The 16,875-nt window shown below is 37.5% G+C and overlaps 1 protein-coding gene across 1 annotated transcript in view; it reads left to right on the top strand.

Moving 5' to 3' along the window:
- FEZ2 (fasciculation and elongation protein zeta 2) overlaps positions 1 to 16,875 on the top strand; it is a 53,068-nt gene that overhangs the window by 20,705 nt on the left and 15,488 nt on the right. Inside the window, exon 5 of the mRNA XM_026649629.2 lies at positions 514 to 782. Within this exon, the coding sequence (XP_026505414.1) occupies positions 514 to 782 (269 nt within the window). The remainder of the gene's footprint in view (positions 1 to 513; positions 783 to 16,875) is intronic.

The raw sequence follows: 16,875 nt of genomic DNA, 5'->3' as shown, positions 1-16,875 counted from the left end.
TTAGAATTTCATCACCCAGTAGAGCTCTTGATCATACTAGGCCTAAAATATGCAGACTCCAGAAATGACCATGGGTTGTCCTGCCATAACTTTTTCAATAGCTTTTCAGAGAGAGAGAAATAGACATAAACTGATAGCAAGATTGTCATGTCAGGAGATGGTTCTTGTGCAGCTTCACCACACTTTCTTTAGGGATAGCTGTCATCCTGTATTTGCAAATTATGTATAACTTTTCACCAAGTTCTGGAGTAATCAAAAAGCTGTGGTTATTTTCATATTTTAATAGCGAACCTAAAAAAAGCTCATGGTGAACTTGTATCCCCACGAAGCACATAGTGTGTTTGTTTTAGAATTTTTTATGGCATCTTTTTGGTGGTGGAAGTGTAAATTATCAAAACTCTTGGGATGATTAAAAATCCTTTTTGTTGATAATCTCCCCATGCCTAAAAAACTGACACTGCTTTTTCTACATTATGCAGAACATACTCTCACTTTGTCTTTATTTTCTAACAGGAGTACAAAAACTGTCTGTTGCTGAACTAAATGAACTACTAGAAGAAATTGAGACTGCCATTAAGGATTATTCTGAGGAGCTGGTACAGCAGTTGGCTCTAAGGGATGAGCTGGAGTTTGAAAAGGAAGTGAAAAATAGCTTCATTTCTGTCCTCATCGAAGTACAAAACAAACAGAGAGAACACAAAGAAACAGTGAAGAAGAAGAAAAAGCTGAAAAATGGTAGTCCTCAGAATGGCAAACAAGAAAGAGGTCATATGCCTGGAACAGTAAGAGAGTCTTTGTGATACTTATATAGAGATACATGCAGAATTCTGGGGTTTTTTAAGTGTTAATTCATAGTGTACATTTATCCAATAAGGAAGTAGTAATAAATACCTCTCACACCTAGTAAATGATGTAAATTTTCCCCTTACCTTCAAGCATAGGCAATGCCTAGCTCTTTCCCTTGAGACTTAGGAACCATGAAAAGGAACATACCAGACTTTTAGCTTTTTCCCAGCTTCTGAGCAGCAACTTTATCACTTGCACTCTGGCTCAAAATCAGTTGTGCATTGCTCATCAGACAGGTGTACATGCTTCATGATTTTGACTGTGTAGGCAGTGAAACACATATCCTTGCTAGACATGCAGGAAGTACAGTACTGTCATTGATATAGCTGTACAAATCTTAATTAATCTGATGGAGTCTAGCATGCAAAATTTATGCATAGTGAACTACAGACCCCGTGCTGGTTCCACTGAAGTCGGTGGCAAAGTTCCTGTTAACTGATATGAGAGTAGGATTGGGCTCAAAGTTTAATATACAAAGACAGATAAATTTGGTTTGCTCTCTATAAACTATGCGATCAACCAAAGGAAAAAAGTCTCTGACAGGATTAAAATAACAGGAGTTGGAGATGGAAAAGACCTATTACGTCATCCAGTCTAGATTCCTCCCAATGCAGTTGTTTTCTTTACAGTATTCTTTTTGAACACTTTGTCCAGTTTAGTGTTAAAAGATCCAATTTTACATTACTGTATTGCCACTGTTATGTGATCCAAACAGAAATTTCACATTACTTCATTATTTTAACTTTTTGGGTGCTAATATACAGGTAATACTGATGTTTTGTGTACTCCTTATAGTTTGTTTAGATCAGAATGCAGTGTATGGTTTATCTCGGCAAGCTTTAAATAGACAGTAGAATGTAACCTTGTGGTTAATTGTGATGGTTCCTGTCATGCATTCTAGTGTTTATACCTAAATAATTCTCTTTATTTCTGTAACGCATTCCACTGGGAAAGAAAAGGTGCATACCCATTTCACATTGTGATGTTATCAAACTGATATGATGACGGAAGAAGTACGGTTAACCCCTGTACTTGTTAGAAGTTGTGCATAATACTATTCGTTAATGAGAGAGGAGGAAGGAGAACATAAGAAATATTCTTCAGTTGTTTAGCCCACCATAAAATAATGGAAATTGAATGTAAATGGTAGTAGTATAATTTTTTAGTAGAAAGCGTTTGCTGTCAGATCAAAATTACTGTATATCTGAAAGTTGTTAAGCAAAACTGCCACTTAAGGTATGCTCAGACAGTTTACAGGATCATGTAAAAATCACACTTTTATTTGATTCAAAACAAGGCAAGTAACACCTACCCTGAGGAACCTAGACTGTTCAACAAACTTTTTTTTGTTTTGTTTTGTTAATTCTGAAAATGCTAAATAGGAATATTACTTTGTTTCTGCTCGGTTTACAGTGTAAGTAGTAGCAAATCTAAGTATACCAGGTAACAGAAAATACACTCAATAATAGATTAGAGAATATTTTTTAAAAATTAATACGCTGATATAGTGCCTGTGATGAGGCAACTAAGCAACCTACATTAAAATTTAAGATTAACCTGCCAAAATGTATATCTAAATCAAACCAAATTTTCTTCTTGCCATTTACAAACCAGATGAAAGGGATTAATTCCCAGTGAATTTAGTGGAAGCCAGTAAGAAGTCAGTATTGATTAAGCTACTACTGCAGTTACTACATCCTTGCAAAAGCAGAGGAAAAACAGTAGTAGTGTGATGTCACTGTTTGGGAATAGTTGACAAATGCAGACTTTTTATATGGCAACCCTCTTCAAAGAATAGGAGCGAAAAGAGGGTTACAAACAGAAAAGAGAACAAGGTTGAGGGTGCTGAAAATAATGGGACTTGTATCATGCCATTGACTGAAAATTGTCTGGCCTTCACTTTGTACAAGGACAGAAAGCAATTGTAACTACTGGGAAGGTTCATAGGGTTCAACTGCTTTACTGCTTAGGTCATAGATTATGAAGGGTTTTATATCACAATAATGTTAGCCACTGTAAAGAAGAACAGGGTAAATAATAATGTTGGCGCACTGACCCTTTAACCGAACACAAATTTAAAGCAGCACGCTTGTAAACTCTGTTCGCATTGAGTAAGGGATTCACCTTCCATCAAGGGATATATCTTAATTTTTCATTGAGCAGTAAACTATTTCAGAGGCGACCAGCATAAGTGAGTATATATTTTGTAGCCTTCCTTGAAGGAAGTTAGATATCTAGATCCACTATTCTGGGTTTTATCCTCAGGAATGAGATTCAGCAGCTGAACAGCAAATGAAATTATTTGGATACCTCCCAAGAATCAATCTTGTGACCTCTGGGTGCACTGTGTACCATCTTGGCCTCTAATTCTCAGATCCCTTTCTTCCCAGGGGATATGGAGCTGGGATGTTCAGTCACACATCTCCTGTTGCTTTTAAGTGATATAAATTGTGATGTGTGATATTAGTACATGGTCTTTCTTTTCTTCAAACAATTATTTTATTTGACTAAACAAGATACTCTTTAATTCTGAAACAGCTTAATTTAAAAATATTGAAAAGTGGTAGTTCTTAAGCTTTGTTGTACTGACAAGCATGGGATTGTATGTGCATACTGCACGCTCAGTTGCCTGTCTACATTTTTAGACCTTGTAAGTGTCTTATTTAAGATTCAGCTAACATATGTGAGATGAATGCGGGGCAGTTCACATCTTTCTTGACGTTCTTGTTTCAGTTCTAGAAAGAGTTACTTAAGTTTGAATTGAGAAGACTGTCTTCCAAGCATAAAGGATAGAATTTTTTTTAATGAAACCTTGGACTGTCTAGAATCCTGAATATCTGCAGATTTACCAAAATAAGTTATAATTAATATAAATACTCTTATCAGCATATCTATATCCACTTTAAGGGTTGCACAGATTTTAACTATATCCGTATCTAAACAGGTATAGTTAAATCAGTACAAAAATTGTGTAGACAAACCCTTAGAGGAGAATAGCTGAAGCTAAAGGGAAAGAATTGCTTGTCTTTGTGACATAAGCAAGACTGATCAGAGGGTGAACATTATCATTGTTTTTAAGCAAGGGTATTAAGAGAATTGTATGTAAATGACTAAAATTTGAAAGACTATACCAAACATAATTAAAAGTCAATGTCTTTATACACCAGTAAATTTAGGAAAACTCTAATCTCAAAAAGAAACGGCATGTGTAAGGAATAAATTCCTTGTATAAAATAGGTTTAGCTTGTTTTTACTGAGTGTGATATTGGAAATTCAGTTAAAAGCTTATAGAAAATGCACTCCTTATTGTTTTTTTATCATGGGATAGTAAAAGGTGGTATTTTAAATTAACTTATAAAGAGAAAAATAATGACATGGGGTGGCTCAAACCATTCAATTTTGGAGTTTCAAATAAATGGACTTGACACTTCTACATGTAGGTATGCAGCCCCTGATATAGGACATTTTCAAACTAGGTTGCCTAAAGTTAGGCTCCTAAATACATATTTAGACATCTAAATAGAATTGGCCTGCTTTTTCAGAGATGTTGAGCAACCCCAGATTCCATTGATGGTAATGAAGACCGCAGGAGTTAATCACCTTTGAAAAACCTACTTCGGTTGAGATGTTTAAATATAGATTGTTACATATGTCCAGGATCCTAGGCCTAGGTTTAAATGGTTACATAAAGTTAATCACCTAACTTTTTTTATAGGCAGCTAAACAAATAGGTCCGTTTTCAAAAGTGTATTTTCAAATTGCAAGTTCAAGCAATTTTGTGTGGAAAGCAAAGAAGTGTCTACTATTGTTAAAACGCAAAAGTCTTCAGTAGTGCAATGGTATTTTATATGTAAAGACAAAAACTGGAAATATTAAGCCTCTCTTACTGTAGCAAGAATAATTCCATTGCAGATGTGTTTGAAACCAAATATTTAACAAGATAAGTAGTAATCAAATATTCTGATTCCCATTTTGCCCTTTACTTACGGATAGACTTTGGGCAAATCGCTTTGCTCTTTGTTTTCTTGAACTGTAAAATGAAGATAAAGGTTTTTTTAACCTACTTAACAAAAGTACTGTGAGGATTAGTTTAATGTTAGTTCAGGACTTTGAAGATGTAAAATTGTGATGTTCTTTGGTTCACCCAGGCTCAGTCACCATCTGCCATGTAATCCTGGGTTCGTTGTGACTGTGTAGCTTTGATCTAGATTAGGGCTCTGACCCCAGCAGCCCACAAGCCTCACCCTAGCTTTGCCCAACCTGATTGCTCCTTGCAAGCTGACCTTAGTATGCTTTTAGTCCTATATTTGTCCCAAAATTGTCCTACTGCAGAGACCAGTCTATCTCACTCAACCCTGCCAGAGAAATGATAGGTTCACTGTCTTTACAGAGACAGTAAAACACTCCAACCTATTAGCTTTCTAGAAGCACACACTTTACTGAAGTACACAACATTGATGATTTATAATGAAAGAAAACAAGTTTATTACAAACGAGCCATGGATTAAGTGATACCAGATAAAAGGGATAAAGGTAGAAATGGTTACAAGACAATAAAATTGAAACCACACATCTAAAAGATTAATACTTAATGTAGCATGATGCAGTCTTTGTTCAAGATGGTTTCTCTCACCCACAGTCTCCTTTTCAGCTTTTACTGGCGGGGCTGGCCAGGACCCATCACGGAGATCAAATGGCTTAGGGTGAAGGATAAAGATGGAGTCTGTCTCTGTTCCTTATATCTCCAAAGGGATGTCTTCCAAGTCAGGAAGCCCTTCCGGGGATTCAATCTCCTGTGTTTTTCTGGGGTGAAGGAGCCAGATTAATTCAATGTCTCTCGAGTTCAGATCAGGATAACCCCCACCAGTTTAGCTCGATGGCTTTGTTTACTGCCAGTATGTATACTGAGGTAAACCCACATTCCTTTGTCTATGACAGACATGTTTATCACCTTCACCTAGGCTAAGCTGTCTGGTCTCAAACATTTTTAGTAACATCAGACAAAGGGAATTCATAACTTCACATATGAGGTTAACACATGGATTTCACAATGATATTAATAACCAGCATGTTATTAACTTTCATATGATACCTCACATGACGTATTTTGTACAAATATTATTGCAGTAGTCTGTATGGTATGGATACAGGGGTGCCTAGAATCACAAAAATATTTTAGTATATTCCAAGAAAGTGCATTAAGGTGCCTTTGAGAGCCTTCACTTTTTCATTTCCTGAATTTTGTGTGTGAAATTTACAAACTTAACATTGTATTAACATAGCATTTAATTCTTCCTTTAAAAAAATTAAATGCAGGGAAATGTGCATGTGTAACATTATATTCATATAAAATCACAGCTCTCTACGAATATCCTGGGGTTACTTACTTTTTAGTTTGTCAGCTTCTGAATTTCATGTGTGAGACTGACTCTCAGAAGTGTTGATCTGTTAAACTTCTTTCCTTGAGTAAACAAGAGTGGAATGAAAATAATGAAAGGACAGATTTGGTAGGATACATTTTGATTATTTTTACTTGGCTTCCACGTGTTTCTAATGGAGCTTGAAATTAATATAGCTGCTTAGTTAACTAACTTTGTGCATTTTTGATATCAGCATAATTATGGGAATACAGTTAATTATTACTGTGGTTAATTGTTGCTGTTATTGTAGCAGAGGAAATACAAAAGCATAAAATTCTTAGTAGGATAATGTAAAAGTAATTTTTATAAAACATTTTTAATTGGTAGTATATACTCCATCGGACTTCATAAAAATATTAAATGTCAGCAGTGTACCTTTAAATATGATAGTGTTTGAATAATAACTTTATAAGAGGGGCTGTCTTTGAAATAAACTTTGAAGATCTTTATCAGCCTATTTACAGTATTTCAGATACTCTTAATATATTTTAAAATCTTAGTTCTTATTTAAAAAAATGTTTAAATCTAGACTAAGTGGATGTACTTATGTATAAATATGTGGTCTGCCATATAAAGATTTTTGCCTCTGACTCTGTGCAAAAAAATTTACGAAATCAGGTCAGTTTTTTTAATTTATATGGTTGTTCATATTTATTAATTATAAACCCCTCTGTAAAAGCTTTCTTCTGCATATGATCAGCAAACAAACATGTTAAAATATATTGTAACACATTCTAACAGCTTGTGTCTGGCATTCATCTTACTTACGTTGTCTGGGTAAATGCTCACTAATAGTCTTTGAACTTGTTTCTCTGTCCCCTTCTTTTTCTGCCATGTTTTTGCTATCTTTAGCGCTTCAGCATGGAAGGGATCTCAAATGTCATTCAGAATGGCTTCCGCCACACGTTTGGAAACTCGGGTGGAGAGAAACAGGTGCTGGGTTATCCTCTCACTTTTCCTCATTCTTTGCTTGGTACTACTGTAGAAATCAAGGTCTTGAAAGCTGGCAACTAAAGCATATTTAGTGCTCAGATTGAAAAAATAACTGCTGTATGCTCACCACATCCTCTCCTGCTTTCAGGGTGGCAGTAGGCCTATAGTGTCTCTTTCTCTCCTCAGTGAGTAAAGACCACTCAAGTCTTGATGTGCATGACATAATGCATTGAAATAACAGCCTCCTCCAAGGCTTTATTTCACATCCCAAAATAAAAACAATTAGCATAATGCATGCTTGAAATGTATTGCATGTATATAAAACCCACTTTAGAAAGATACATCAAATTAGAAACGTCACTCCAGTCTTAAGCCTTAAGGAGGTAGGTAACATATAATAAGGAAAATAAAGAAGAAGCAAACCCCAATATTCAGAGCCCATTCTTCTGAATAACAGAATTGCATCTACAAAATTGCATGTATATCTTTACACCTTTGACAGTTGCATTATGTTAAAAGCAGCCAGTTGTATGGAATACAAATATTCTGGATACAATAATATATCCAAAGGTAAGTTTGTGTTTTTATTGATTTAAACATTAATAAAGAAAATACATGGCATAGAATACCACTATTTAGGATAATGGTTAATATATCATGTCATTGTTAAATATAGAACTTTTATCCTTTATTTCAAAGTAGTATTTAATTACCATATTTTAATTTAGATTCTGAACTGTAATGGTACAAAAATTGTTTCTGTGTAATATCTTTACTATAGTACTTATGATATTGATAAACAGCAAGATTCTTAAAATGTAGTCAACTTGAGGGTGTGACCCGGTGGTGCTTGGGGCAGCCCTCACTGGAAATGGCAAGGTCAGGGCAGGCTGCAAAAGGGAGAGCAAATCTTCCCAAGACTGGTGGGTAACACTGCAGTTTAAACTCCCCAACCAGTCACAAACTGTGTTTCTAATCCCCCGTACTGGTTATCAAGAAGAAGAAGAAAAAATCACAAAGCTCCCATTATTTCAGTCCAGTCTCTGACTCCCAATCAGCACCTGGGTCCAGTACAGTGAGAAGTTATTTTAAAACTCTACTCGCATATACAAAATGTTCTTCTGACTCCAAAGGGTCAGCCATGTTACCAGGTCAGTATAGGTTTGGATCTTATCCAAAATACCACGCTGCCAGCCAGTCCGTTAGTATCTAAAACTAAAGGTTTATTATAAAGAAAAAGAACAAGAAGAGAGATGTTAAATGGTAAAATAGTCACATACATACAAAGCCTTCAAAGTCCATATATCAGGATCCTTGCAGTATTGGTGAGTTTACTGGCTTGAAAGTCCCTCTGGAATACATCCACAGCTTGGATGGGTCATTCAGTCCTTTATTCAGAGCTTCAGTTTGTAGCAAAGTTCCTCCAGAGTTGAAGACAAAATGGAGAAGATCCAGGTGCCTTTTATATTGTTTTTGCCATGCGGCCTGTGCTTCCTTTGTTTCAAACAGAAGCTGCCCAGCACATGGCCTGAAAGCCTGAGAGTTCTGTCCATAGGCATGCCCCTGCATGCCTTGCTGAGTTATAAGGTGTATCTGCCTTCTCTCAATGAGTCACCTGTATAGCTGATGGTCTTAATGGTCCATCAAGCAGACGAGGCGGAGCTGATGCCCAAACTGTCTGGGGGTGTCCCCCAGAAGCATAGCCCAAGTTTGAAATGCAGACAGACAGACATATCTATAACTCGTGATACAAACACATAAATGAGATTATCATATCTGGCAAATTATAACATTTTTGCAGATACCTTACATGGCCTATCTGGCATAACTCATTACAGTTTTACAATATTGATATTCATAATATCCTCAAGTGTCCCCCAGATTCCATACAGCATCACAGAGGATTTACTTCTCTAGATTATTTCTCAAGAACAACTAATTTAGGGCCCATTCTGTCCTTCCGGTGTGAAAGGAAAAAGGCCCAATGTATATGTGGAAGATTGATTTTATGGAATTTCCTTCCCATTCTCCCTTCAAAGGGGAGGGATACCTAACTAAGCTGTGGTGTCATGGAATCCTGGACTTCGGAGAAATCAGGCTTCAGTGCCATAGAACTTGGTGTACAGACAGCAAGCTGTTCCCTGGTGCTTCCTGTAGTTTACTTAAAAAACAGCAGCAGAAAGAGTTTAGGGATGAAATCAACCCCCACATAACCTAAGATCCCTAGTGGCTATAGCAGCATATCCATACATAATGTGAGTGCATGTGTTTTTGTCTTGGCAACTTAGCCAAGGGCAACATCTTGAAAGAGCAAAGTATTGATCCATGCCGCAAATAGGGTGCTTAAGTCTCAAAGACTTATAGTAAAAAGCTAAAACTACATATCACTTCTTGTCCTCGAGAGAGAGTAGGAGCCCTGTAAGACATGAAAGCTTTCATTCCCTTTGCAAGAATGTGACAGGATCATTTACCAGAGCCTGACTGTACTGCAGGTATTGAGCCAGAAGATAGTCATTGAACTGTGGTGTGGGATCTGTGAGATACCACCAAGCGAGGCAACCTGGGTTCGGCCTGATATCCCAGTTGATCACAAGTCACCCAGTCTCTTGCCACATCTGAGTAATAAACAACCTGAGATACTCTGACATAGTGGCATTGCAAGAACAATTTATAATTAAGAGAGACTTCCATATTTCTTCAGTGCATATTGTATTAGCTGTATACAAATCCACTGTGTGAAGGGTAGTGTGTACAGAAGGAGGTTCCACACTCAGCTCATTGCCTCCCTAAAAATCTAAACTATATTAGTATCCTGAAGACGAGGGTAACCCTGTATGTGTCTGAAGCATTGTTGACTAAATGTCCCAAAAGACATCAGAAACCTGTGATAATTTATGTAGGAGGAGTGGGTCAGGTTCTCTCTGTCAGGATCCATGTGATGAGGACCTGGGCAGTGCCCCATAAGACATGCTTAGCTGCCTTTTCCTGGGAGAAACGGAGATGACAATGGCACAAGTTCAGCAAACTGAAAATAGTCCCTCACAAGTGATTCTTAGATCTGGGGCTTATGAAGTAAATCTAAGAGAAGTCTATTTGCCACACACAATTGCCAGTTGTTTTGCAAAATGGTAGTGTGCAGACCACAGAGGCAATGCACAAATTCTCTCTCCTTTGAAGAAGAACTCACATGGTCCTTTTATTCCACTTTATAAAGTAGTAATGGTTCTAACCAAGTACAGGAGTCACCAAAGTTTCAAGGATATTTTTCAGAGCTTCCTTTTTGGGTGAGAGACAGCATGCTCCGAGCTGGGGATGGTAGTAGCCAGTCCTATTGAACTGAGGTTCTTGCCTGCTTTGATCACCTGGAACTAGAGCATCTTTTTAGATCTCAATCTGGAATCTTGGTCCCCAACAGGTTGGCACTTGAGATGGTGGAGAATGTTTTGATGTCTCACCTTCCCCTTGTCACTCTGAAGGAATTTAGGAAAATGCTTCTCGATTAATATGCACAAGGCTCATGTTGATCCTTCTCTTGTCTGCATGCACTTAACTGATCAATTTCCACACTTCTGAATCTGGTTTACAGACATATTTGCTTAGTTTTCATGTTTCGTGTTTTCTGTTAATACAGTTTAGGTCAGGGTGGATTGATTAAAATCACTGATTTTAATCTTGATTTAAAGAGGCATACAGGAAACTTTGATTTAAATAATGTAATCTTGTGCTGTATTAGTACTTTTTAGTTATTTTCCCAAAAAAGATACATTTTCATTGTTTGGTAACCGTTAAAACATGTTGATTTGCAACTAAATATAGCCTTTACACTAAATTTGGTACTTTTTGCAGACCAAGTGGATTCACTTTATCTATACACTGAAGCAGTTATATAGCTTAATATACATATATTTAAATTCTTAATTTTGCATTTTTATGTTAGACAATTGTCAGTGATGCATTTACTATTTACAAGTTGGCTGGTTTTTTAACTTGTGAATTGTTTTCATCTGCATTTGGATGGAAGTTGGAATTCATTTAAAAATGCAAAAAAACAGGATTTTAAAACTGTTAGAATTACTTTAAATAAGCTAGATACATAAGAAAAAAGTTTATTTAAAACATGTTTTGCATTTCAAACTAACTGACTTATTAAACAAAATAAGTATTATCTTTGGTTAGTGAATTGAACTGATTGTTTCTGGTCTCCGTGATTTTAGAACTAGTAGATATCTACCTCTCTCACCTCATTTTTATTCATAGAATGGAAGAGAGAAACAAGTTTTCCTGCTTTTTTCCACTCCCGTTCAGTTTCTCAGCTTTGAATGAATTAATGAACTGTCCTTATTGGGAAAACTGAAATTAAGGAAATAGTCTCTCTGCCCCTGCAGAAGAGGTTAATGCTGTCAAAAGCTGGTTTAGCACTTCAACAAACTCTGGTTCCAGGTGCTTAGCCATTGACTTCCTTCAATTCAGTGGTTTGACTTTCTTTAAAACTTTGGAATGAACACACATTCCTTACTATAAACTATTAAAAGAATAATAATATTTAAGTGTAGATCATAATATCAGTTGTCATAATTTCAAATTTAATTTTAAATAGGTTTATTTTTAAACATAAAAATGTATTTAAATTAAAAATCCATTTTTTTAATCATAAATTTGTATCCACATGCAGTTAGACCAATTTCTTTTTCACCCCTGGTTACCTGATTTATGAGGATCTTATATATGAAAATCTACAGTCTTGTGGAACAACTGTGATTTTTACTGAGCTGATGAGTCCTCTTATTGAACCACTAGATGTCTCTAACCTCAGGTTTCTAATATGGAAAATTTTATTCTTGATAGCACATTAATCCATCAATATTACTTTTATTGTTCCAAAACTTTTATTCTCATAACACAGACTCTTCTTCACAAATTAGTTAAGGCTTAAGTAGATACCTTTGCAAACTTGAGCTGACAAAAGCCTTTAGATCTGTGTTGGAGTTAATAGTTGAATCATAGGAAATAGAGATGGAAAAGACCAGTTAGACTGTATAAAATTACATGCAGGAGTTGGAATTAAATGTGTAAACTCCTATTCTGTCTTTGATCATCTGTGTCTGTCCAGGCACGTGGATTATAGTTATTCCCAACCTGTGGCTTCATTGCTCTGGGTCCTGAGCTAGCTTTGATCTAGCTAATTCAGGTTTGTTTATGTGAGCTGCAGTCACAACCCATGATTGCAGTGTAAACATACCAAAGACCTTTGATTGGCATACCCTCCTATATAAGAGTCAGACTACCTCTCCGCCTTCAGTTGTTTCTGTCTCCAGCAGATAGAGAACGTAGTCCCGACCAACGCGCGCGCGCGCACACACACACACACACACACACACACACACACACACACCCCGTTCCTTCTGTACTGCAGAGCATTTAGTTTGTGAAACTCTGAAGTAGAGGGTAGAAGGAAGGGTAGTAGAACACCCACAGGGGGACACATCTCGAAGAACCTTAGTTACTGCACACGGTGAGTAATCCTCTCTTCTTCTTCGAGTGATGTCCGTGTGGGTGCTCCACTTTAGGTGACTTCAGAGCAGTGCTCTCCTATGGAAGGAAGGGGCTTCAGGGCTTCGAAGTTGAAGTCATGGCAGATGATAATATAGTGAGTCCAAGTAGTGCATCCGAAGTTGCATACTGTTCTAATGCATAATGTTGTGTAAATGTATGGGCAGAAGCCCAGGGCTTTGCTGCTCTTCAGGTGTCTGTAACGGGAACATTGTTCAGAAATGCTATCAGAGTTGATATTGCTCTGGTGGAATGTGTGCAAATCCCCGTAGGGGGTTGCAGGTTACGTTGGTGATAACACAGCTTGATGCAATCCGAAATCCTTTTGGATATGGCATCTCCGTTTGATCATTCAGTGATTGAAACAAATAATTTCAGGGACCTGCAAAATGGTTTTGTTCTGTCTGCATAAAATGCCAAGGCCCTGTGTACGTCGAGGGTATGGAGTGTGAATTCCTGATTACCTGTAGTGTAGAATGTTGGTAAGTGGATGGGTTGGTTGAGGTGGAATGGTGAGGTGATCTTAGATAAAAACTTAGGATGTGGTCTGAGAGTAATTGTATCTTTGGACAATATTGTGTAGGGTGGATCAGCCACAAGGGACCCTAATTCTCCCACCCATCTTGCCGATGTAATGGCAACTAGAAAAGCCATCTTCATTGACAGGTGGAGAAGCAGCATGTCGTTAATAGTTCAAACGGGCATCTGGTGATGCCCTGGAGAACTAAGCTGAAATCCCATGGTAGAGTAGGAGCTCACACTTCAGGGTAAATGTTGTTGAGGCCTTTCAGAAAGCACTTGGTGGTAGGGTGCACAAAAATGGATATGCCATCTATCTTGTGGTGAAACGTTGCCTAATGTGGTTCATATGCAAAAGAAGTGAAAAAGGAAGGGTCTCTCTCAGGGAGCTCTGACAATGTATGACTCTCCATTTGTGTAGAAAGAGATTTGGGAGTCCCCAGACTACACCTTGGCCTAAGCGGTAGGGCAGCAGCTCCAACCCTCACAATAAGAAAGATGGGTAAAGGATGGGTGCAGGCTCAGTTCTGCCCATTTCAGACAAAGACTTGACCCCTGTCCTGAGAAAGGACAGTAGTCCCAGAAAAGAACTCGAAAGAAGGGCAGGAAAAGCCTCCTCAAGCACCCCATAAGACTTGGCAGTTCAAAGTTGTCCAGATTCAGTGTCTCTAGAAGAGCAAAAATAACGAAGAAATGGGACAAGCAGGATGACGAAGAAGAGGGTGAATGAGTCAGTCCCTGACCTTGTCTCAAAATTAGGACATCCTCATATTTTGAGGAGCTGCCAACCCTCTTAAGGATGATAGCATGTACCCTGGAGCCATAGAATGACTGTTTGCCAGTGCCAGGGGATCCTATGCTATCTTCCTTTTATATGGCTCTGCATGTCTACATCCATGACTGAAAAGATGGACAATGAGTGGTGTATTCGAGACAGGAAACGTGACCAAAGTGCAGCATTAAATCTCACTGTCCTCTGAGAACATCAGATGTGGAAATGTTTACTGAGAACCCAAGAATGGATGCTGCGTTGTCAGGGTCAGTGAAAAGGGCAGCACAAACTCTGGAATGAGGTGTGGCTCTCAAAGATTTCCTTGACAGAAAAAATGAGGTGTCTCTTTGAATATAATCTTTGTGACCTTAAGCCTTTCCCTACAATCTTCAATTTATGCAGCATATGTTTCCCAGGGACAGTGAACTGGTCACAGAAGCTTAGCAGATCTCCAAAGGCCAAAGATAAAAACTGTGAAGTGACCAAGACTCTCCCATTTCTGGGCACCACTGTCTTCAATGTGAGTTCACATGTGACATGATTCTGCCACTTTATTGAGACTACCATGGCTCCAGGAGAGAGGCCATGTAGCTAAAACAGTGGCTAGTGTTTGTTTTCTTTCTTCCAGAGCCGGGCCAACAGACATGCCTTTTAAAGACCAGTTTCCTTTCAGTAAGACTTGGAGAAAGTCAACAGTCCTTCGCTGATTCAAAGAGCAAAGTCCTATCCCAGGAGATGCCAAGCTGAATCTTGAATTTGTGTTCAAAGAGGAGCAGATGCTGGGAGACTAGAAACTATAATCCAGTAAAAAGGAGGCATAGCCATTTACAGAAGCAGTTGGCCTTAACAATGTACAGTCTTTCATTGACAAAGGAGGAAGTAACAATTATCAGAGGAGTTCATTCAAATTTTAACCAGTCAACCTGAAGTTTCTAGAGTCTGGATATAAAGTCCCAACATTGGGGGAAAGTTGAGGAACTGTTTTCATACCTGGGCCTAAATAACATCAAAGGGGTCCTGGACAATACTACTGTATATGGATATGCAGTTGATTCAATATGAGATCCATTGTACTACAACTCCATTCTACTACACAGTGCCACATTGGCCCAACAAAAAGGCAACTGAGGTACCCTAAACAATTTCCTAAAGATACAGCCCATTCCCCTGATCCTGGAAGATGAGAAGGACATTGGGATCTATTTCACTGTCCCAAAAACAAGGAGACTGTGTCCAATTCTTGACTTGAAATGGGTCGATCCTTCCTAGGTATGTCATGTTTGTAGGATGAGAGTCTCTAAAATAATTTATTCAAGATGTGAAGATGGGCAAATTCTAATGCTCCCTGGATCTCAAGGTTGTATACCTACCTGCATGTGCCTATCCTGCAGTCTATCAAGAAGTATCTGTGACTTACTGTCCTGGACCAATGCTACCAGTCCAAACCCTCCCTTGCAGTCCCAAGAAGAAAGGATATTCTTTTAATCGCATAATTAATCACACAGTTAAACAATAATCGAATACCATGTATTTAAATATTTTTGGATGTTTTCTACATTTTCAGATATATTGTTTTCAATTATAACAGTACAGTGCTCACTTTAAATTTATTTTTATTACAAATATTTGCACTGCAAAAAAGAAAAGAAATAATATTTTTCAATTCACCTAATACAAGTACTGTAGTGCAATCTCTTTATCATGAAAGTTGAATTTAAAAATGTAGAATTATGTACAAAAAATAACTGCATTCAAAAACAAAACAAATCAAAACTTTAGAGCCTACAAGTCCATTCAGTCCTATTTCTTGTTCAGCCAATCGCTCAGACAAACAAATTTGTTTACATTTGCAGGGTATAATGCTGCCTGCTTTTTATTCACGTCACCTGAAAGTGAGAACAGTTGTTCTCATGGCACTGTTGTAGCCGGCGTTGCAAGATATTTACATGCCTGATGCACTGAAGATTCATATGTCCCTTCATACTTCAACCACTATTCCAGATATGTGTCCATGCTGATGATGAGTTCTGCTCAATAACAATCCAAAGCAGTGCGGACTGACAGATGTTCATTTTCATCATCTCAGTCAGGTGCCACCAGCAGAAGGTTGATTTTCTTTTTTGGTGGTTCGGGTTCTGTAATAACATCGGAGTGTTGCTCTTTTAAGACTTCTGAAAACATGCGCCACACCTTGTTCCTCTCAGATTTTGGAAGGCGCTTCAGATTCTTAAAACTTTGGTCAAGTGCTGTAGCTATCTTTAGAAATCTCACATTGGTACCTTCTTTGCGTTTTGTGAAATCTGCAGTGAAAGTGTTCTTAAAATGATCAACATGTGCTGAGTCGTCATCCGAGACTACTATAATATGAAATATATGGCAGAATGTGAGTAAAATAGAGCCAGAGACATACAATTCTCCCGCAAGGAATTCATAAACAAGAAGTGGGCAGCATTATCTCCCATAAATGTAAACAAACTTGTTTGTTTTAGTGATTGGCTGAACAAGAAGTAGGACTGACCTGTAGGCTCTGAAGTTTTGCATTGTTTTGTTTTTGAGTGCAGATATGTAACAAAAAAGAAATCTACATTTGTAAGTTGCACTTTCACGATAAAGGGATTGCACAACAGTACTTGTATGAGTTAAATTGAAAAATACTGTTTCTTTTGTTTATCATTTTTACAGTGCAGATATTTGTAATCAAAAATAATAATATAAAGTGAGCAGTGTACACTTTTTGTATTCTGTGTTGTAATTGCAATCAATATATTTGAAAATGTAGAAAAACATCCAAAAATATTTAATACATTTCAATTGGTATTCTATTGTTTAACAATG

The sequence above is a fragment of the Terrapene carolina genome, unplaced genomic scaffold, assembly GCF_002925995.2.
Source record: "Terrapene carolina triunguis isolate 2854851 unplaced genomic scaffold, T_m_triunguis-2.0 Scaffold85, whole genome shotgun sequence".
Lineage (NCBI taxonomy): Eukaryota > Metazoa > Chordata > Testudines > Emydidae > Terrapene > Terrapene triunguis.
This window is presented reverse-complemented; position numbering and strand designations above follow the sequence as displayed.